The 21,772-nt window shown below is 44.4% G+C and overlaps 1 protein-coding gene across 5 annotated transcripts in view; it reads left to right on the top strand.

The window, feature by feature from the left end:
* The first annotated feature begins 18,073 nt into the window (after nt 1-18,073).
* The window catches only part of LOC119325155 (protein NDL1-like), a 5,954-nt gene continuing 2,255 nt past the window's right edge, over nt 18,074-21,772 (top strand). Inside the window, exons 1-2 of one of the 5 annotated variants that reach the window (XM_037598908.1) lie at nt 18,267-18,308; nt 20,088-20,154. In XM_037598908.1, the coding sequence (XP_037454805.1) occupies nt 20,095-20,154 (60 nt within the window). In that variant the 5' untranslated portion in view covers nt 18,267-18,308; nt 20,088-20,094. Of the gene's footprint in view, nt 18,309-18,864; nt 19,974-20,071; nt 20,155-21,547; nt 21,712-21,772 lie in introns of those variants that run through there. The other 4 variants (XM_037598906.1, XM_037598905.1, XM_037598907.1 and 1 more) reach the window with 4 other exon arrangements.

Here is a 21,772-nt window from a genome sequence, read left to right as displayed (position 1 = left end):
CCTGCATATTTCATGAACATGATGAACAAGGTGTTTATGGAGTTTTTGGATAAGTCCTTCATGTGTTCATTGATGATATATTGGTTTACTCGAAGAATGAAGAGGAGCATAAGGAGCATTTGCGTTTGGTTCTTGAGAAGCTCAGGGAACATCAGTTATGTGCCAAGTTCAGCAAGTGTGAGTTTTGGTTGAAGGAAGTTGGATTCCTCGGACATGTTATATCCAGAGAAGGAATAGCAGTAGACCCCACCAAGGTTGTCACTGTGACTAAATGGGAATCACGCACGTCGGTTGGAGAGATCCAGAGTTTTCTTGGACTCGCGGGATATTATAGGAGGTTCATTGAGAATTTCTCTAAGATTGCAAAACCCATGACGGAGTTGTTGAAGAAGGACACCAAGTTTAAATGGACTGAGGAGTGTGAAGCCAATTTTCAGGAGTTGAAGAAACACTTGGTTACAGCCCCAGTGCTGGTTCTTCCATATCAAACGCAATGATTAAGTGTATTGCGACGCTTCTTGTCGAGGACTTGGAGCAGTGCTTATGCAGGAGGGAAGAGTTGTTTCATATGCCTCCCGACAACTTAAACCTCATGAGCTAAATTATGCCACACACGATTTGGAGTTAGCAGTCGTAGTGCATGCATTGAAGACCTAGAGACATTTTCTCATCAGAAAACACTGTGAGGTGTACACAGACCACAAGAGTTTGAAGTATATCTTCACGCAGAAGGAGTTAAATCTCAGGCAGAGGAGATGGTTGGAGCTCATCAAGGATTATGATATGAAGTTACACTATCATGTCGGAAAGGCTAATGTAGTAGCCGATGCGTTGAGTCGCAAGAGTCATGTCAATACGCTCATGACCGAAGGATTACCCAAGGAGTTAGCTGAGGATCTTCGCGAGCTATGTTTGGAAATAGTTCCGAGAGGTTATGTAGCAGCGTTGGAAATTTAGTTTACCTTGATGGATAAGATCAGAGAATCTCAGAAGACTGATAAAGAGATTGTCGAGATAAAGGGAAGGATGAGAAAAGGAAAATCTAAAGGATTTCGTGAGGATGAGCACGATACCTTATGGTTTGAGGATCGCGTATATGTGCCTAATGACCCCGAGATTAGGAAGTTGACTCTGCAGGAGGCCCACGATTTGCCATATTCTATTCACCCGGGAAATACCAAAATGTATCTGGATTTGAAGGACAGTTTCTGGTGGACCAGAATGAAGAAAGATATTGCTGAGTATGTAGCAGTATGTGATGTATGTCAGAGAGTAAAGGCAGAGCATCAGAAGCCAGCAGGTTTGCTACAGCCATGTCGATACCCGAATGGAAGTGGGACAAGCTAGGCATGGATTTTATCATATGATTGCCCAGAACTCGTTCAGGCTATGACTCGATATGGGTTGTAGTCGATCGGTTGACGAAGGTAGCTCATTTCATCCCAGTGAAGACCACTTACACCAGTGCTAAGTTGGCAAAGATATACATGACCAGGATCGTATGTCTGCATGGAGTTCCAAGGACCATAGTATCATATAGAGGAACCCAATTTACCTCAAAGTTCTAGAATCAGTTGCACGAGACTTTGGGTATCAGGCTAGAGTTCAGTACAGCCTTTTATCCATAGACAGATGGACAGACCGAGAGAGTCAATCAGATTCTGGAGGACATGTTGAGAGCTCATGCGCTAGATTATGGATCTAGTTGGGACGACAACTTGCCGTATGCAGAGTTCTCTTACAACAACAGCTATCAAGCCAGTTTGAAGATGGCCCCTTTCGAAGCTCTGTACGGAAGGAGGTGCAGGACACCGTTGCTGTGGGATGAAGTTGGAGACCGTTAGTTGTTTGGACCAGATTTGATTAAGGAATCTGAAGAGAAGGTTAAGTTGATTCGCGACAGACTCAAGGTAGCCCTGTCCAGGCAGAAGAGTTATGCGGATTCAAAATGCAAGGAGACAGTTTACGAAGTCAGAGACAGAGTGTTTCTTCGTGTGTCCCCACTTTGAGGAGTTAAGCATTTTGGAGTTAAGGGAAAGTTAGCACCATGTTTTGTGGGACCATACAAAGTTTTGGAACATATGGGAGAAGTTACTTACAAGATGGAATTGCTAGAAGGATTGTCAGGAGTTCATGATGTGTTCCATGTTTCCCAGTTTAAGAAGTGCCACACAGAGATGGCTGATATTCCTCTGAGAGATACAGGGCCAATGGAAGCGATTCAGTTGGATAGTGATTTGACCTATGAGGAGAAACCAATTAAGATTCTCGAGTTTGCCAGCCGAGTCACACGTAACAAGGTTATCAAGTTCTGCAAAGTTCAGTGGAGCCACCATACCAAGGATGAAGCCACCTGGGAACAAGAGGAAGACCTACTGAAGTACCACCCGCACCTATTTTCTAGCCAACCCGAATCTCGATGGCGAGATTCATCTTAAGGGGGGTAGGTTTGTAACATCCCAAATTTCCAATTTGGAATGTTATACATTAGGTCATCATTGCATACCATATTTTATTGCATTTTGGTTGATCCTAGAAATTCTAATCAACTCAAGGACCCACGGAGAGAGTTGGCGATTTCGTTATTTTCATATTTGAGTTTTCTCAAATTTTGAAAAGGGGATCATTTGGTTTTAATTATTTTTCTCTTCGAATATTTCTAATTTGAAAGTTAAAGAGAGGGGATAAAATGACTTCTCCAAAATAAAGAAATATTGGAGGAAAAATATTAAAATCAAATAAGAATTTTATTCAGAGTTTTATTGCTATTTTTTTAATTAGGAAAAAAATGTGTTTTTCAAAATTGCATTAGAGGCCCAAATAAATGTTCACTTTGTCCGCAATATTATTAGAGGACCGTGAAAATTTACTTGGGGATTTTTGGACTCTGTTTAGTATTTCTTTCGTTAGTTTTTCTACATCAGGATTTATTTTTAAAAAAAGCTAACCGACTTACTGGGGCGTGTCCGACCTGGACTCCGCGCCCGGCCGGCCTTATAAGCCGGGGGCTCGACCCCGCCAGCCCCGCCCTACCGAAACCCTAGCCGCCGCCACTCGCCGCCTTCCGCCACCGTCGCGCGCGCGCCTCTGCCCGCGACGCCGCCGCCGCCGCCCCGTCCCACCGTCGCCGCCCACCGCTAGAGCTGACCGTCCCGCCGCCCCGCCGCTGATCTCTACCTCGCCGGAGGTATAGCCGCCGCCGCCGCCGGTTTTCTCAGGAAAACCGATCGGTTTTTTTTTGAAACCCTAGATCCGTTTTTTAGATTCGGTTCGGTTTTTTCGGTTTAGTTAAATAGCGGACATTCGTCCGTACGTTCATTTTAACGAACATTGTTCGTCCGTTAGCCGCAGACAGCGAACGTTCATTCATTAGCTTGTTCGTCGCGTTTTATTTTCCAAGGTTTTTCCGCGATTATTTTCGATCGCAATTTCTCCCTTGATCTTCGTTTTAGTTTATCTTTTCGCTCGTTTATCCGAATCAGGTGATTCAAGCACCTAGATATTCGTCTTGAAGCCCTCTTTCTGTTTAACCAACTTGAACAATATTTTGGTACTATAAAATTTGACTTTAGTCCAGATTAGTAAATGAATCTTGTTTCTTTCGTAGTTTGAGTTCCGTTGCTCCATTTGATTTGATTCTTTTTGAAAACCGGAGTTCTTCAGTTGAACTTTATGGTTAGATCTCTTATTTGAGTTTTACAAGTGCTTCTAGTTGAGCGCTCATGTATGTTATTGTTTGTTTGCGATAGAGTACCCGGAGTGCAAAGCGTGCTACTACGAGTCCCTAGGTTTTGCGGATCATCAACAAGGCAAGTAACACTTTGATCATACCTCTTTACTACCCGGTTTTTATGCATTATTTCAACCCTCAAACCTTGCATGGTTAGGATCTGAATAACATGTGGATTTTGGGAAGTAGATGATGAGGTAGAACCTATTGTCCTTTTATTATCAAACCTTTGGGAGTCACTTCTACGTGATGCTCAGGATTGCTATGCTATGCTCGTAGACGTGGATTGGGTGAGTGTATTCCATGACAGATGTGAGTATTGTTAATTAAAGGTTAAATTAAGGTGGCTACTTAAATACACATCTGGGTGGATTGGTTGAGGCACCCTGGAGTACCCTGTGGTTGCCAGGGCACCTGGAGAATCCAGTGTTGTCCTAGGATATCTCGGAGTACCCGTGTGATCTCACCCAGGCTCAAAGGGATCATAAGATTATTCATGCTAGAAACTTCTGTGTTCAGCCACAAGCCAATATGGGCTCTGGCATAGTTGAGTAAGTTGTGTGAAGCTCTTGAAGAGGTAGACTAGCAGATGTAGTGCGTTGTAGGTGGTACTGTCTACCCAGAGTAGAGAGTTAATGCTTCAGAAAGACTATGTCTCAATCCTCTGATCATGGATGTGTTCGAGTCTTGTGTGGAAAAGTGTGCAAACCTCTGCAGAGTGTATAAACTAATCATGGTTAGCCATGTCCCCGGTTATGGACATCTTGAGTATCTGGTTCTTGGATTATCATGTTGATCTCATCACTCTAAATTAATTTTGTTGGGTTTAATGATGATGCTTAATTGGGATTGAGTTGGAGGAACCTTCTCAATGTTTATCAACCACCATGATAGTTAAATAAAATTTATTCCTTTGTTGTAGGGGAAAATTGGCTTTATGCAAAACTATAACCATAGAGCTTTCCACCAGCCATATATGCATGTAGTGATAGCATTTATTCTGTTCATTACTCTACGTGTTACATTGCCAGCATATTCCATATGTTGAACCGTTTCGGGCTGCAACATTTCATGTTGCGGATTTTTCAGACGACGAGTAAGGTGCCATAGGTCGTTGTCGTTCACTCAGCTATGCCGTTGGAGTTGATGGACTCACTTTATCTTCCAAGCCTTCCGTTGTTATTGTTTTAGATGGCCTTAAGCCATATTATTGTAATAAGTTCTCTTTTGAGACATTCAATGTATTAAGTGTGTGATTGAAACTCTATTATAAATCCTCAAGTACTGTGCGTGTCAGCATTGCCGATCTAGGGATGACACTGATGCACAGAGACTATACTGTTTGAGGTCTGGTCGCTACAGCACTATAACCAGGGAAACTGGAACCCTAATTTTTGACATTCAAACTCATCGCACACGGGTTAACCTATCTGAACCGTTTGTGATGTTCACATATCGTACACAGTTTTGAATAAGGTGCCGTGTTTGATGACACTTTGCGTGCCAGTTTTTCGCTGAAGCGATTCCAAATTTTCGGCTTCCGCAAAAATATCTACCTCCCCGCCCCCTCCCCCTTACCAAAATCCACATTCCCCTGTTTCCGCCTTCCTTTCCAAGTTGAAACCTTCACTCCTTGCTTGCAGCACCGCCTCCTCGCCAGCCACACGTCGACTGTTATCCAGCACACATCTAGAGTGTTAAGTTCATAAAGAACGGAGTAAAGCCTTAAGCAAGATGACATGATGTAGACAAAGTAAACTAATACGTCTCCAACGTATCTATAATTTTTTATTGTTCCATGCTATTATATTACCTGTCTTGGATGTTTAATGGGCTTTACTATGCATTTATATTATTTTTGGGACTAACCTATTAACCGGAGGCCAGTCCAAATTGCTGTTTTCTTGCCTATTTCAATGTTTTGCAGAAAGGAATATCAAACAGAGTCCAAACGAAATGAAACCTTCGGGAGTGTTATTTTTCGAACAAACGTGATCCAGAGGACTTGGAGTGGACATCAAGAAAGAAGCGAGGAGGCCAAGAGGCAGGCAGGCGCACCTGCCCCCCTGGGTGTGCCCCCACCCTCATGGGCCCCTCGCAGCTCCACCAACCTACTTCTTCCTCCTATATATACCCATATACCCCGAAAACATCCAGGAGAAGCATAGATCGGGAGTTCCACCGCCGTAAGCCTCTGTAGCCACCAAAAACCAATCGGGACCCTGTTCCGGCACCCTGCCGGAGGGGGGATTCCTCACCGGTGGCCATCGTCATCATCACGATGCTCTCCATGACGGGGAGGGAGTAGTTCACCCTCGGGGCTGAGGGTATGTACCAGTAGCTATGTGTTTGATCTCTTTCTCTCATGTTCTTGATTTGGCACGATCTTGATGTATCGCGAGCTTTGCTATTATAGTTGGATCTTATGATGTTTCTCCCCCTCTACTCTCTTGTAATGGATTGAGTTTTCCCTTTGAAGTTATCTTACGGATTGAGTCTTTAAGGATTTAAGAACACTTGATGTATGTCTTACATGTGCTTATCTGTGGTGACACTGGGATATTCACGTGATCTACTTGATGTATGTTTTGGTGATCAATTGTGGGTTCAGTGACCTTGTGAACTTATGCATAGGGGTTGGCACACATTTTCGTATTGACTCTCCGGTAGAAACTTTGGGGCACTCTTTGAAGTACTTTGTGTTGGTTGAATAGATGAATCTGAGATTGTGTGATGCATATTGTATAATCATGCCCATGGATACTTGAGGTGACATTGGAGTATCTATGTGACATTAGGGTTTTGGTTGATTTGTGTCTTAAGGTGTTATTCTAGTACGAACTCTATGATAGATTGAACAGAAAGAATAGCTCTGTGTTATTTTACTACGGACTCTTGGATAGATCGATCAGAAATGATAACTTTGAGGTGGTTTCGTACCCTACAATAATCTCTTCGTTTGTTCTCCGCTATTAGTGACTTTGGAGTGACTCTTTGTTGCATGTTGAGGGATAGTTATATGATCCAGTTATGTTATTATTGTTGAGAGAACATGCACTAGTGAAAGTATGAACCTTAGGCCTTGTTTCCTAGCATTGCAATACCATTTACACTCACTTTTATCATTAGTTACCTTGTTGTTTTTATATTTTCAGATTACAAAAACCTATATCTTCCATCCATATTACACTTGTATCACCATCTCTTCGCCGAACTAGTGCACCTATACAATTTACCATTGTATTGGGTGTGTTGGAGACACAAGAGTCTCTTTGTTATTTGGTTGCAGGGTTGTTTGAGTGAGACCATCTTCATCCTATGCCTCCCATGGATTGATAAACCTTAGGTCATCCACTTGAGGGAAATTTGCTACTGTCCTACAAACCTCTGCACCTGGAGGCCCAACAACGTCTACAAGAAGAAGGTTGTGTAGTAGACATCATAAACTCACACATGAATAAACCCCATCTTTTTATCCTTAATGGCAACGATACAAACACTTATCATGTCGCTTTCTGTCACTGGGATTGAGCACCGCAAGATCGAACCCATTACAAAGCACCTCTCCCTTTGCAAGAAAAATCAATCTAGTTGGCCAAACCAAATCAATAGATCGGAGAGAAATACGAAGATATACAAACATCTATAAAAGAGTTCAGAGAAAACTCAAATAATATTCATGGATAAATATGAACATAAACTCACAATTCAGCATATCCCAACAAACACACCGCAAATAGTGATTACATCAGATAGAACTCCACGAATATCGGGGAGAATAATGTATTGAAGATCAAAAAGAGAGAGAGCCATCTAGCTACTAACTATGGACCCGTAGGTCTGTGGTAAACTACTCACGCATCATCGGAAGGACAGCAAGGTTGATGTAGAGCCCCTCCGTGATCGAATCCCCCTCCGGTGGATTGCCGGAAAAGGCCTCCAGATGAGATCCCGTGGTTCTAGAACTTGTGGCGGCGAAAAAAGTATTTTGGCTTGCTCTCTATTGGTTTCTCTACTTTAGAGAATTTATAGAAGCGGAGTTAGGTCAAACGAAGCCATGTGGGCCCCACAAGCCACCAGGGCGCGCCCTAGTGCCTCGTGGGCTACTGCTCCATCTTCTCGTCCCCTCTAGAAGCTTCCAAAGTCTCTTATGTCCAAAAAAATCTCCAAAAAGTTTGGTGGCATTTGGACTTTGTTTGGTACTAATGTTCTGAAAAACCATAAACAGGCAAAAAAACAACAATTGGCACTGGGCACTAAGTTAATAGGTTAGTCCCAAAAAATGATATATAATTGCTTGTAAATGTATATAAAACATCCAAGATTGATACTGTAATAGCATGGAACAATCAAAAATTATAGATACGTTGGGGACGTATCAACGACACTTATGCCTGATAAGCTCGAAACCAAAGAGGAGAAGTGTGTCTTCATAGACTAACTTCTATCACAGATCCGAAGCCAAGTATTTATTATCGAGAATGGATCCTTTCTAGGGAAGGAGTTTTCTGTCGAAAGAAGTGAGTGGGAGAAAGTTAGAACTTGATGAGGTTATTGAACCTTAACTTGAATTAGAAAGTAGCACATCGCAGAAAGGTGTTCTGTGATGCGTACACCATTTGAAGAGGAAGCTAATGATGATGATCATGAAACTTCAGATCAAGTCACTGCCGAACCTTATAAGTCGACAAGGACACATACTGCCATGAGTGGTACGGTAATCCTCTCACGGAAGTCATTTTGTTAGACAATGATGATCCCGCGAACTATGAGGAAGCGATGATGGGACCAGATTCCGAAAAACCGCTAGAGGCCATGAAATCCGAGATAGGATACATGTATGTCAACCAAGTGTGGAGTTTGGTAGACTTACCCGTTGACCGACAGGCCATCAAGAACAAATGGATCTTTAAGAAGAAGACAGGCGCTGATGGTAATGTCATTGTCTATAGAGCTCCACTCACCGCAAAGGGTTTTTGGCAAGTTCAAGGAGTTGACTACAATGAGACTTTCTCAACCGCAGCGATGCTTAAGTTTGTTAGATTTATGTTAGCAATTTCTGCATTTTTTTGATTGTGAAATCTCTCAGATGGATGTGAAAACCGCTTTCCTTAAGGAAGAGTTGTATATGATGAAGCCTAAAGGTTTTGTGGATCCTAAGGATGCTAAAAAGGTATGCAAGCTCCAGCGAGCCATCTATGGACTGGTGCAAGCATCTTAGAGTTGGAATATACGCTTTGATGAGGTGACCAAAGCTTTTGGGTATATACGGAGTTTATGAAGAAACTTGTATTTACAAGAAAGTGAGTGGGAGCTCTATAGCATTTCTGATAGTATATGTGGATGACATATTGTTGATTGGAAATGATGTAGAATTTTTGGAAAGCATAAAGGGTTGTTTGAAAGAAGTTTTTCAAAGGAAGGCCTGGGTAAAGCTGCTTACATATTGGGCATCAAGATGTGTAGAGATAGATCAAGACGCCTGATCAGACTTTCACATAGAGCATACCTAGACAAGATTTTGAAGGAGTTCCAAATGGATCAGTCAAATAAGGAGTACTTGCCTAAGTTGTAAGGTGTGAAGTTGCGTAAGAATCAAGGCTCGACCATGACCAAAGAAAGAGAAAGGATGAAAGTCACTCCCCTATGCCTCAGCCATAGGCTCTATAATATATGCCATGTTCTGTACCATACGTGATGTGTGCCTTGCCATGAGTCTAGCAAGGGGGGTACAAGAGCGATCCAGGAGTGGATCACTGGACAGCGGTCAAAATTATCCTTAGGTACCCAAGGAGGACTAAGGAAATGTTTCTCGGTTATGGAGGTGATAAAGAGTTCGTCGTAAACGGTTATGTCAATGCAAGCTTTGATACTGGTCCGGATGACTCTGAGTCACAAACAGGATATGTATAGTGGAGCAGTCATTTGGAATGGCTCCAAGAGGACCATGCTAGTAGCATCTATAGTATGACATAGAGATTTAAAAACTACACATGGATCTAAATGTTGTAGACCTGTTGACTAAAACCTCTCTCACGGGCAAAACATGATCAAACCCCAGAACTAGGGATGGCAATGGGTACCCATTACCCGTGCACCTGGCGGATAAAAACCCTATTACGTCAAAGGTATGGATAAAAGACTACCCATTGGTACATAAATAGGAAAATTTTGAAACCCATCGGGCATAGTGGGTACGGGTATGGTTTACTATAACCCATACCCATGTACCCATGCACCCACATATAATATGATAAATAGGCCTTAAATATTATGTATTCATGTTTTTTAGGAAAATATTATGTATCCACGTACTAAATGTTTTTTACATAAATCCGGCAGCTAGCCCACAACAAAGCCATAAGACCCACAAGCCCATCCATACGTGATAGTACTTAGGTGATTAGTGTCCTTGTCTCAAAAAAAGGGATTAATGTCCAGAATTGTGTCGTTCCTTATATGGCTATATCAGCGTGATTGAGGTCCAGAATTACCTCACATGCTCGTAGTAGCCAGCGCCCAACAGATCAATCTCATCTTCTTGCCGCTACCCACCTCTGCTGGTGCCTCTAGCCGCTTGCTACCTTGCACTACCACCACTTTCTTGTCCTCCAAGGTGGACGCCAACAACATGTATCCAAGGGAAAATGATCATAGCTCCTGCATGGACGGGAACCGTGAGGTGGAGCTATATAACTTGGTGACCACCACAATCAGGAGCACGGCACCCCTACCCCGAGCCCCAGCCCAATCCTATCATCGGATGGTGCCTTTCGCCTCCACGCACCAGGAAAGAGCCAAATCCCTGGCCGACATCAAGGTCTGGCATCTCGTGCTCTAGGGTCCAAGGCGCAACACCGTTGCAGCACTATGTCTGAGACGCCCATGAAGTAGTGACGCCTTAGCCTACTTAGCAATGGTCTATATATTGCTGCTGCCAAGAACAAGAACAAGAGAAATGCTATTTAGGCTAGGTGAGTTTTTTTACGATTTTATGATTATGAGCACATACCTTACACTTTGAATATATTTGTTGTACATAGATAATGTGATGTATTCATGTGTTGCTGTCACGGCATGTTGATGTTTATAAATCATTGCTACAAGTTGTTGTTTATGACTATATGTAATTCTCAAATTGATGTGTTGCAAAACTGGGTAATTTTACCCGCGGGTACCCGTTTACCCTGACAGGTGACGGGTATGGGAAAAGTTGTACCCGTCGACAGGTATGGGTACGGGTGATGGGTAAGGTTTGGGGCAACGGGTAAGGGTATAGGGTGGCTCCACCCGTGCCCAAACCCAGCAGGTGCCATCTCTACCCATAAATCATTGGGTATTAATCACATAGCAATGTGAACTAAATTATTAACTCTAGTGCGAGTGGGAGACTATTGGAAATATGCCCTAGAAGAAATAATAAATTGGTTATTATCATATTTCCGATTCATGATAAATGTTTGTTATTCATGCTAGAATTGTATTGATCAGAAACTTAGATACATGTGTGAATATATAAACAACACGGTGTCCCTAGTAAGCCTCGACTAGACTAGCTCGTTGATCAAAGATGGTTAAGGTTTCCTAACCATGGACATGAGTTTTCATTTGATAATGGGATAACATCACTAGGAGAATGATGTGATAGACAAGACCCAACCGTGAGCTTAGCATAAGATCATATTACTTAGTTTATTTGGTATAGCTTTCTTCATGTCAAGTATCAATTTCTTAGACCATGAGATCATGCCACTCCCAAATACCGGAGGAATACTTTGTGTGTTATCAAATGTCACTTCATAACTGGGTGATCATAAAGGTGCTCTACAGGTATTTTCAAAGGTGTTTGTTGGGTTGCATGGATCAAGACTGGGGTTTGTCCCTCCATGTGACGAAGAGATATCTCTGGGACCTCTCTATAATACAACATCACAAGAAGCTTGCAACCATGTGACTAATGAGTTTTTTCACGGGTTCTTGTATTACAGAGCAAGCAAAGAGACTTGCCAGTAATGAGATTAGACTAGGTATGGAGATACCGATGATTGAATCTCAGACAAGTAACATATCGCCGGACAAAGGGAATTTTATACGAGATTAACTGAATCTTTGACATCATAGTTCAATCGATAAAGATCTTCGTGAAATATGTGGGAACCAATATGGGCATCCAGGTCCCGCTATTGGTTATTGACCGGAGAGGAGTCTCGGTCATGTCTACGTGATTCTCGAACTCGTAGGGTCGCACACTTAATGTTCGATAGCGCTAGGGTAATATTGAGATATTAATAGTCGAAAGTTTGAAGGTTGTTCGAAGTCCTGGATGGGTTTTGGGACGTCATGAGGAGCTCCGGAATGGCCCGGAGGTAAAGATTTATATATATGGAATGTTGTTGTCGGGGTTCCGGGAAAAAATCTGGTTTTTCGGGAAGTCACCGAAAGGTTCCGAAGGGTTCCATCACGTCCCACATAGTATCATGGGTTGTAGGGGTTGCCCTGGCCTTAATGGGCCAAGGAACCAGCCCCTACAAGGCCCATGCACCTGTGAAGGAGAAACCCTAAGTGGAAGGGAGTCCACTTGCCTTGGGAGGCAAATTTCCTCCCTTGGACGCTGCGGCCCCAGCCCTCCCACGCCCCTATATATAATGGGGAGGGGCGCAAGGGTTGGACGCCAAACCCAAGCCTCCTCTCTCTCGATAAGTCTCCACCTCGATCCACCAGTGCTTCGTGAAGCCCTGTCGGTGTTCCTCTGTCGTTACAACCACCACGCCGTCGTGTTGGTTCAGATGTCATCTACCTCCTTTCCTTTGCTTGATGGATCAAGAAGGAGAGGACGCTGCCGAGCAGTATGTGTGCTAAACTCAGAGGTGTCGTCCGTTCGACACTAGATCGCGATTGGATCGTGAAGAGTATGACTACCTCAACCGCATTACGACACTAACGCTTTCGGTCTACAAGGGTATGTAGACACACTGCCTCTCGGTGCTATGCATCTCCTAGATTATATTTTGGGTGTTCGTAGGATTTTTTATTTATTTTCATGCTTCGTTCCCCATCATTTGGGAGGAGGAGAGAGGCGGACGCAGTCTCTGTTCGTGGAGGAGAGGAGGAGGAAAGGGGTCGATGGGTGGGTGTGGCCTAGTGGCGAATCTACTGGGGGGGGGGGGGCTTTAACAGGCTCAAGCCCCTCTCCAGCACTGCATGTTTTATTTTTACTACTAGTCACAGGCCCAGTTGAACCACTTGACAGCCTAGCCAAAGCCATTTCACACAACACAGGCAGCCCAATCCCCCCTTACTTAATTCTTTTCAAGATTCACCATTGGTGGGGCCCGCTTGCAGCCCCTCGGGCCAAATACCTGTCCAGCACCATATCCTCACTAGTTGTGGTGGTAGGGTATAACCACCTACCGCCGCAGTATATAGCGGTACACACTTATACACATTAGTATAGTCAGACGGTGTCGTCTACGTTGATCACCACCCTATCGCATAGGACCATGGCGATAGATTGTTATACCCTACCATCGGGGAGAATGGCGGTAGAAAATAAATGTGGTCGGAGTCCGGTCATGCTAAACTACTATGTACTCCCTCCTTTTCTTTTTAGTGTGCATATAAGATTTGGTCAAAGTCAAACTTTGTAAAATTTGATCAACTTTGTAGAGAAAAATATTACCGTCTACAATACTAAAGCTATACGATATGACAATTGATTTCATGATGCACCTAACAATATTGATTTCATATTGTGAATCTTGATATATTTTTTTTATAAACTTAGTCAAATTTAACAAAGGTTGACTTTGATCAAATCTTATATGCAAACTAAAAATAAACGGAAGGAGTACAATAAAATGGTCCAAACAGTGATTTCGGCCGCTACACATACGTGCGTCTGTAGGTGTGGGGCAGGAGACTACAGGACAATGTACATGTCTCCTCCTACTGTCTTTTACCGACACCTGGGTGCGTGGCAGTACACCGTGGCCCAGCTAATGGGAACTTGCCACACAGGAAGATGATGACACCTTTACCAACGGTCCTCTGGCGACCGGGCGCGGAAATGCCAGCTTTATCTCTTTCAAGGCTGCTGATGATGTAGGGCCATTAAAATTGACGGGACCGGGAAGCCAGGCCAGGCAACAAGATCACACTGCTAGAGGCATCCGACGGCCGAAATCTGCTGCTTGGTGGTGCAGTGAGCGAACCGTCGGTGGGCAACTGGGAATTTGGTGCCTTCTCGTGTAGCCCCTTGTAATTTCCCAAAATAGCATGTCTTCTGCACCAAGGGCCCGCCCTACTCGCTAATCTTTGTGTGACGATACCCCTCAAAAGAGAATCTTGTGTGATGATAGTGTTCGTTTCAATCGGTCGGAAGTATGCCTTGCAACTGTGAGCGTGACGTGCATCTTATAACCGGATTACCATCACATCCTGATACCGATCCTGGATAATTGCAAAGAGCAATTGTTCACCTAACTCGAGTGGCGGGATGAACAGTGGGAGCATAGAACCTCACAAAATCACTTATTACACAATCAAGGATGCAGCTGAAGACATCTACAACGCCAAGTGCTAGGAAAAATTTCTCATTCCATCAGCAGTTGCGTCCTCAATTCATGGCGTCAGGTGCTGCAGCAGCCCAAAATAAGGCAGCGAGCGCTTGCCCTCTTTTCTTTTCCATACAAGATGAGGCACCAAGCGTCGCTTTCCACCCTATTTAGAGCCTGGTGATGGACCAGATAACGCTTGGGGCTTTTTAAAAAAATTGCTATTTTTTTTGTTAACCGCCTAGATAAGCGTACACTATTGTAGATACTCTCAGTGTCCTACACTTATTTGTTTTAAAGTCAAACTTTGTAAAAGAAACTAGATGTAAAATTCGAACAAATTTATAGAAAGAACTATTCAATATCTATAGCACTGAATAAATAAATCAATTCAAGGTGGACCTGGTAATTGAATTTGGGTTTATCCATGCTGACTTACTCCCTCTATCCATATATAGGGTCTAATGTATTTTTCGAGACTAACTTTGACCATACGTTAGAGGAACAATATATGACACGATGGATGGATGAAGTATTTAAATTTGATCAAACATTGGGAAAATACACATTTTTAATGACGAGGGAGTACCCAAATCGGTAAAGAATACTAATGTTGATATATAATACTACAGTTGATGAACAATAAATTCGGTACTCCCTTTTTCGCATGCAAAAAGAGGAAGCACCTAATTTATTTATTTTTGCGAAAATGACTTAGATCTATTATAAGATCACCAGGAAGTGCAAATCACCACAAGCATAATAAATAAAAATTATATTATGGTCCATCAACCACCGACGACCATTGTTGTCGTCAGAACGAGCCGCTGACGCGCCACTGTCGCCACTCTTATTCTAGAACTGGTCTAACCCTCTCGGTGACAGCCGAGAAGTCATTGTGTACCAACATTATTATTTCCACATAATGCGCTGAAACTCCACCACTATATTAAGCAATGCAATTTCAGCCCTTTAACTTGATATTTGATCACATATTGGTCGAGAATTAATACGTTGCAGTTCATAGATTTTTTTACTTGGGCAACTTTGGACATGCTAGCAATTCCATGTTCATAGTATTTGGTGTGTCATACTTACAAGACTATAACTTTCTTAGTTTAGGTACTCGTTGGTAGGCCCCGACAATGGAGGAGCCTCATAGAGGCCAACGGGGCTGCGAAAAGTGAAAATTTTATTTTAATACTAAGCAATGACCTAACTCATGACTAAATAATTTTCCTCCCAGCCCGAACGCAATAACACACCCTTAGCCTTTCTCACGTTCGTTTCTCCCTTCCCCACGCCACGCCTTTCTATGTGATTTGCCTCCATTACTATTGAAATTTGAGATCCTCTTCCCAAGTCCTACTTCCACAAACTTGGTATCCTCCTTTTCGGTTGCTCCATCAAGACTCCAATTTCCAACCGATGCTGTGGCCCTCGCTTCTGCATGCCATCACCGTTGACGCCCATCTCGTCATCTCATGTTGTTGCTGTGCTACACGCCATCGATCATCCTTGGCGGCTTGTTACTACATCTGTATGACTCTGCTGCTGATGTCCTTCTCGTACTGATGTTGCATCTGCACGACTCAATACAACGCCCGTGAGCTGAACAGTGAAGTGCTGCTGAAGGACTAAAGGAGCAAATCGAGATATGCTTCAACGATATTTAGATTGGTCAGATAGTGTGTAAAATTCAGTTGAATAAAGTTGATTCAGAGATACTCAGATGGTCAGATGGTGTGTAAATTTGATTACCCATTAAACTTGATGCACCATGCCATGTTCATGTAAACTTGATTCAGATGTTAACTCACTCATGTTCTGATTGTATCAATTAAAATTACAATACAAAAACTTAACTCGGGAAAGTACTAATGATATTTGAATTTTGGTTTTAGTTAACTATGCTGAAACAACACATCATGTAGTCCTTTGTCAAAAGAAAAGGAGGTGAAGAGACTCGTGATTGGGTATTCATGCATAATTTGCTTTTAGTTTAGAATTAGCCTCCATTTGGTTAGTTGTCACACTCTGCCACTGAGCCAGGGTGAGCTCAAGACCCGGTTAAGCACAATACTAGTACTATCACATCGAACTTTAAGCATCTACAACTGGACCCCTTAAATCCACCCTATACGTCTGGGCGGATGGCCCGGTCAGTGATCGGTTGGGAAAATACAATCCAAACGACCCCCTCAAACCGGTCCTATACTCCTGAGTTGCCCGGCCCCCCTCAAACCCTGCCCATTTATGGGAGGGGGGATGGGGAGGCACAAGCATGCCCGGACGCATCCACCACATCGGGCTGAGGGAGGTACCCACGTGGAAAGCTACGCATCTGCCGAGCACTAACACCTCGTTCGGTGAGGGCACATTCATGGCATGGGTCCAGCGCACCCCTGAGGGGCCAAATCCGGTTATTTAAGCCGTGTGACGAGGCAACCCCAGCCCCATCTCCATTACCCTCCTCTTCATCTTGTCCGCGTCATCGCTGCTCCGTCCTATCTGTTTCTCCCTCTCTTCCACTTCCAAGTCCGAGCTCGCCGTTGTCCGCCATGGACCGGTAGAAGATCATGTATTATAAGATGCCCACACCTGAACGCTGGGCGAAGATCCAAGCCGAGATACACGTCGCGGAGGAGGCATGTTGCGCCGTCGAGCTTGCAACAATGGAGGAGGACGAGGAGCTACTAGAAAAGGAGGTGCTGGAGGAGGAGGAGTTGGGCGCCGAGGATCAGGATGCGCCCATGGAGGAGGATGCAGAGGATGCGCGGGGTTACAACTTTGCCATGGCGGAGGCGGACTTCCAAAGCGCCCAAGCCTGACATTTGAGGCAGAACAGGCCGCCATTCTGATTCAGTCCAAGCAGGAGGTAGCAGCCAACTGTTGTCGTATCCACCTCACGGACTTGGCATTGGACGAGTTGTTCGGGTCCTGCCAAACGATGATGATGAGGAGAAGCTGGAGGTGCGGCCTGCCGCCAATGACCACAAGGATAGTCTGTCTGGCACAAGGGATATTGAAATCTGCGACGACGAGTAGAGTTTAAGTAGGGTAGTTTCTTTTCAATGTAACTCGTTTGCTAATATATGATCTAGTACGTAGATGAATTTTATGTTGGATGATGTGATATGAAAATAAGGGTTTGAATTTGAGGATTGTGGTTGTAGCACCAGACAGATGAGTATAGGGTTGAGTAGTCCAGTTGTAGATGTTCTTAGTTGGAAGTGCAACTATTTGGCTCTCGTGGTGAACAATAAATTCAAAAGAAAATACTAGAAAAATCAAGAAGAAACATTTTTTTTTGCATGGAAGATGCTTAGGTGTGTAAGGTCCGCTTCAAATTTCAGCTCATTTCGACATCCGAGTAGCTCTCGACAAAAAAAAGAGGAAGCAAAATTAGGGTTTGTGAAATAGTTTACTGTTCATCTACTGTTCTGACCCAATTTGTTTTTTTTGCTAAGAGTTACTCGTATGTCCAAATGATCTGAAATTTGAAGCTGACCTCATGCACCAAATCATCTTCCATACAAGAAAAAAAAATCGGATTTTAAAAATATTTTTTTAAATTTCTTTTAATTTCCTCTTAGCCGGTTGCAGACCAGTAGATGAGTCTGAACTCAGAAATGCATATCGGGTTAGTTAGACTCCTTTAACCTCATAGCACCGCTGGTTTCCGAAAGAAGTGAGTAATGTGTAACCTGGGATTGGGTTGCAATAATAGGAAAGTGCAAGATCGGCGGAGCGAATATAGGAACGCCTCCTCAACCTCGAAGAAGAGGCGGGCAACGCCAAGAGTGAAAGTGAGAAAAAGAGAGAGCGTGTGTGCGTGCTGCTCCTTCGTTTATAAGCGACGCCAAGACAGACAGGAGGAGAGAGAGAGAAAGGAGAGGCGAACGGAGCATCTATAAGCGGAGGGAAAGAGAGGGGGGAGGCCCCCGGCGTCGAGGACGGCGATGGGGGACTCCGGCGGCTCCGTGGTGTCGGTCGACGTCGAGCGCATCTCCTTGGGCGGCAAGGTCAGTCCGCCCTGCCCCCGTTTCTTGGAAATCCGTGCTGTCTGGGCGCATCTTTTCCTCTCCGTGATTTAGGCTGCTGTTGCATTTGGTTAGGGTGCGCTTGTGCGGCCATGGATTGGGGTTTTGTTCGATTTTGTGGTGTTGTGTCGCGTCGCTGTTTCGCCAAAACCAGCTCATGATTTCGTGCCCGATTTCTGATTCTAGTCGGACTGTGGAGTACAACCAAACCAAAGCAGGGTTCTACTCGAATTGTTGAGTCCAGTTGGAGGAGACTTTGTCCGTCTTTTTTTTTTGAGGGAGACTTTGTCCGTCTTGGTATACTGTTGCTCCGGGATTCCGCACCAATAAAGCAGGCACCTCCCTGTTGTATTTGTGGGGGGAACACCTTTGCTTGCACTTCTAGGATTTGCCCTCCTTTTCATTGACATCGATTTTTTGCCATACCTTCGCTAAAACTTTGATGATTTGCCTTTTCTACCTGGTTTGAGATTACACTACAAATTTGATGACCCAAATGCCCTTCTTCCTTATATGTTCGTCCCGCAGCCCACTTGCTGTCATGCTATGCTGTTGCTGCTCCTCTTTCCATACTCCAATGCCAAGCCACTGCTGCTCCTCCCCGCATGCCATGGTGCGGGCTACGAGCTGATGCTGCTTCTCCTCTCCCATGTCCTCCTCCCTCCTCTACAACAAACGTGCTCGAGGCGCAGCTCAGGCGTTCGTCCATGGGCAAGATTCTCGGGCGAAGCGCAACACCCGTAGACCAGTCGAGCTCTCGGAGGAAGGCGCCGCACTTCCTGCACCGGTCACCCTGCCTTGACAGCGCGGACCGTGTTGTCCGCCACGAGCACCAATAGACGCGTGTGCATCTCCACGGGCACGTGGCCGCCGCCGCCGCCGCCATGCCGGCCTCGCCGAGCATCTCTAGCGAGCTCCCCACGAAAGGACCAAGGGATCATGCCAGATGTGGCGCACGGAGGGTGCCGTCCATGGTCCGAGACTCCGAGCCCGGGGACGTGGTGGCTGTACATGGCGAGCTCGGTGACGGGAGCGAGCTCGGACCACGACGTCCTTCTCCATGCATGCGGCAGTAGAAGCAGCAACAGCAGGGCGCCCAGGTGCTAGAGCGAGCACGCACGCACACAACACACACAGAGCACTCATGCACACACGCACGCCCAGGCACACGCACGCCTATCAGGCTAGCAACCATCAGGCACGCCCAGGTACTAGATCACGCACGTACACAACGCACATAAGCACGCCAAGGCAGACATCCGTTGGCTGTCCGCCTCGAGTGGCGCCGCCGCTCCCCAAGCAGGTGCTCCATGAGCAGACCGGTGGCTGTAGGTCGAGCCCGGCCACCGCGCGCTACCTCATCGTTTCCTCATCCATTTTCCGCGTCGGGCGAGTAACAAGGCCGACGGGGGCAGAGCCATGGCCACCTCCGCCGGAGCAACAACGGCGGCGGGAGCTCCATCTCTGCCTCATGTCTTCCCGCCCAGAGATGTGCTCGGTCGGGGTGAACTGAGTAGGGCAGGGGTAGTTTCGACATTTTACAGTGGGCCCATCTTGTTAGGGGCAAATCATCAAATTTTTGTCAAAGGTGTGGCAAAAGATTAATGTCAATGAAAACAAGGGCAAATCCTAGAAGTGCAAGCAAAGGTGGGGCAAATCCTCAAATTCCCCTATTTGTGGCATACTGTTCCTGCTTGTTTCGCCACCTGCGATTCTGCATGCTAACATTTCGTCGTCTGCTGAAGCGATTGCCATATTTAGCTACGAGATGGTGAATCTATCGCAGCATCCTCTGCTGGCCTTGTCGTCGTCGTCGTCGTCTGCCTACGTATGTCCCCTGCAACCTACGGCTATGGCCTGGTCACATGCTCCTTGCTCGCTGGTTACCTTAATAATTAATATATTCAAGCAATTCAGCTCACCGGAATCGCCTACCTTTGCCTGTTGGCACGATTTCAGCACAAAAAGATTCTCTTGCCTGTTGCTTGGGTTTCCTAACGTCCACTCTTCTTCTTGGCGCTTCTTTGAGCAGTCGCCCAGTTCTTTATTCACCTGATTGTGCTTTCTCGGTCCTTATGAATATAGATTTCTGCCACTGAGTATGTTGCGCTGTGCAAATTCTTTGTTCTACGTATGTGGGGGGTGCAATTAATTGGTAGCTGCAACCTCTTACCATTTCCTGTAAAGAAACTGTACTTTTGTTTGGTTGTTGGTTTGTTTTTCTCAAGCCAAACTATCTGACCTGTGGAATCTTCATACAGTTTGGACGAAGTTTTTGTTTGGCCGTGGACTTGTTTGGTTGAAATATTAAGGAGAGTGCAGTTTACAAGTCGCTTTCACGTCAGTTTCTGCGCATTTTTAATACGATGCTTATGCCGTGGCTGTCAACTCCAATCAATGCTCTGTGCAATACCTAGGCCATAATCATTCTTCCCGTGATAAAAAGAACTTTAATTTGTGGTTGTCTTGAACTGTTATTTTCTTGATGACAAGCGTATATTTTTTGGCTATTTGCGTGTGATTATGGCTTTTGCTCTGTAGAATAGTATAGTACTTTGCTTTGTCCTACAACAAATGCTTAGGGGTCATCGCTTTAGCACACTCATCATAATGAAACTATTCATGTCCTTTCCCCCTTTTTAGCATCTTTTTAGCTTTTTATAAATATAGAGAAAACAAAGATCCTTCAATCATGAAGTCGTCACCTTTGCGTCATTTTAGAGAAATTATTTCCTTCAAGCGTCAGGGGAGAACTTCTACCTTTTCCTCGCCTCTAAGAAATCTTGCGATAATAATAGTACTTTAATGCCTGTCTTGACCAAATTTAAAGGACCATTTCTCTTTGTATGGGTGTCTTTCAGTCCACATCAACCTGGTTTAGTATGGACACAGATAGTGCATGACACCTAATTCGTCAAGCTGTATTTGAATAGATTTACTGATGAATTAAACAAAAATGACTTACTGATATATATTTTCTGTATAAGCATAAGACACATACATGGTGCTCTGCACACTACTTATCTTGATGCTATCAGGATATACATTCAGCTCTGGATTTAGACATATTGTTGGTTTCTGTAGTGATTGGCCCTGAAGTACCATCTGGATTCCATGCTTATCTATATTGGACAGATGAAGACTACTTGGCACATCTATTTTGTATTTTAGTTGGATAGGGTCTTCATGATGGTGCTTCACATTAACATCATTACTTGCTTCTTCTGATTTGTCATTAAGTTTTGGGCAGCTGATGGTTCATCAGTCATCACTTGTCATACTGAAGTTGTGCTTGGTCAAATATGACCCTTCCGTTATTTAGTCCCATGTGTCTTTCAGTGGATGCACACCTGTTGCTGTGGAATAGTTAATTTTTTATTTTATGGTGCGCGCTGCATTCTGCAGAATTACTTTTCGTGCTGGGTGCTATTTTGTTAGACCCCCCC

This window comes from Triticum dicoccoides, chromosome 6B, assembly GCF_002162155.2.
Source record: "Triticum dicoccoides isolate Atlit2015 ecotype Zavitan chromosome 6B, WEW_v2.0, whole genome shotgun sequence".
Taxonomy (NCBI): Eukaryota; Viridiplantae; Streptophyta; class Magnoliopsida; order Poales; family Poaceae; genus Triticum; species Triticum dicoccoides.
Note: the sequence above shows the minus strand (reverse complement) of the source record. Positions and strands in the feature narration are given on the sequence as shown.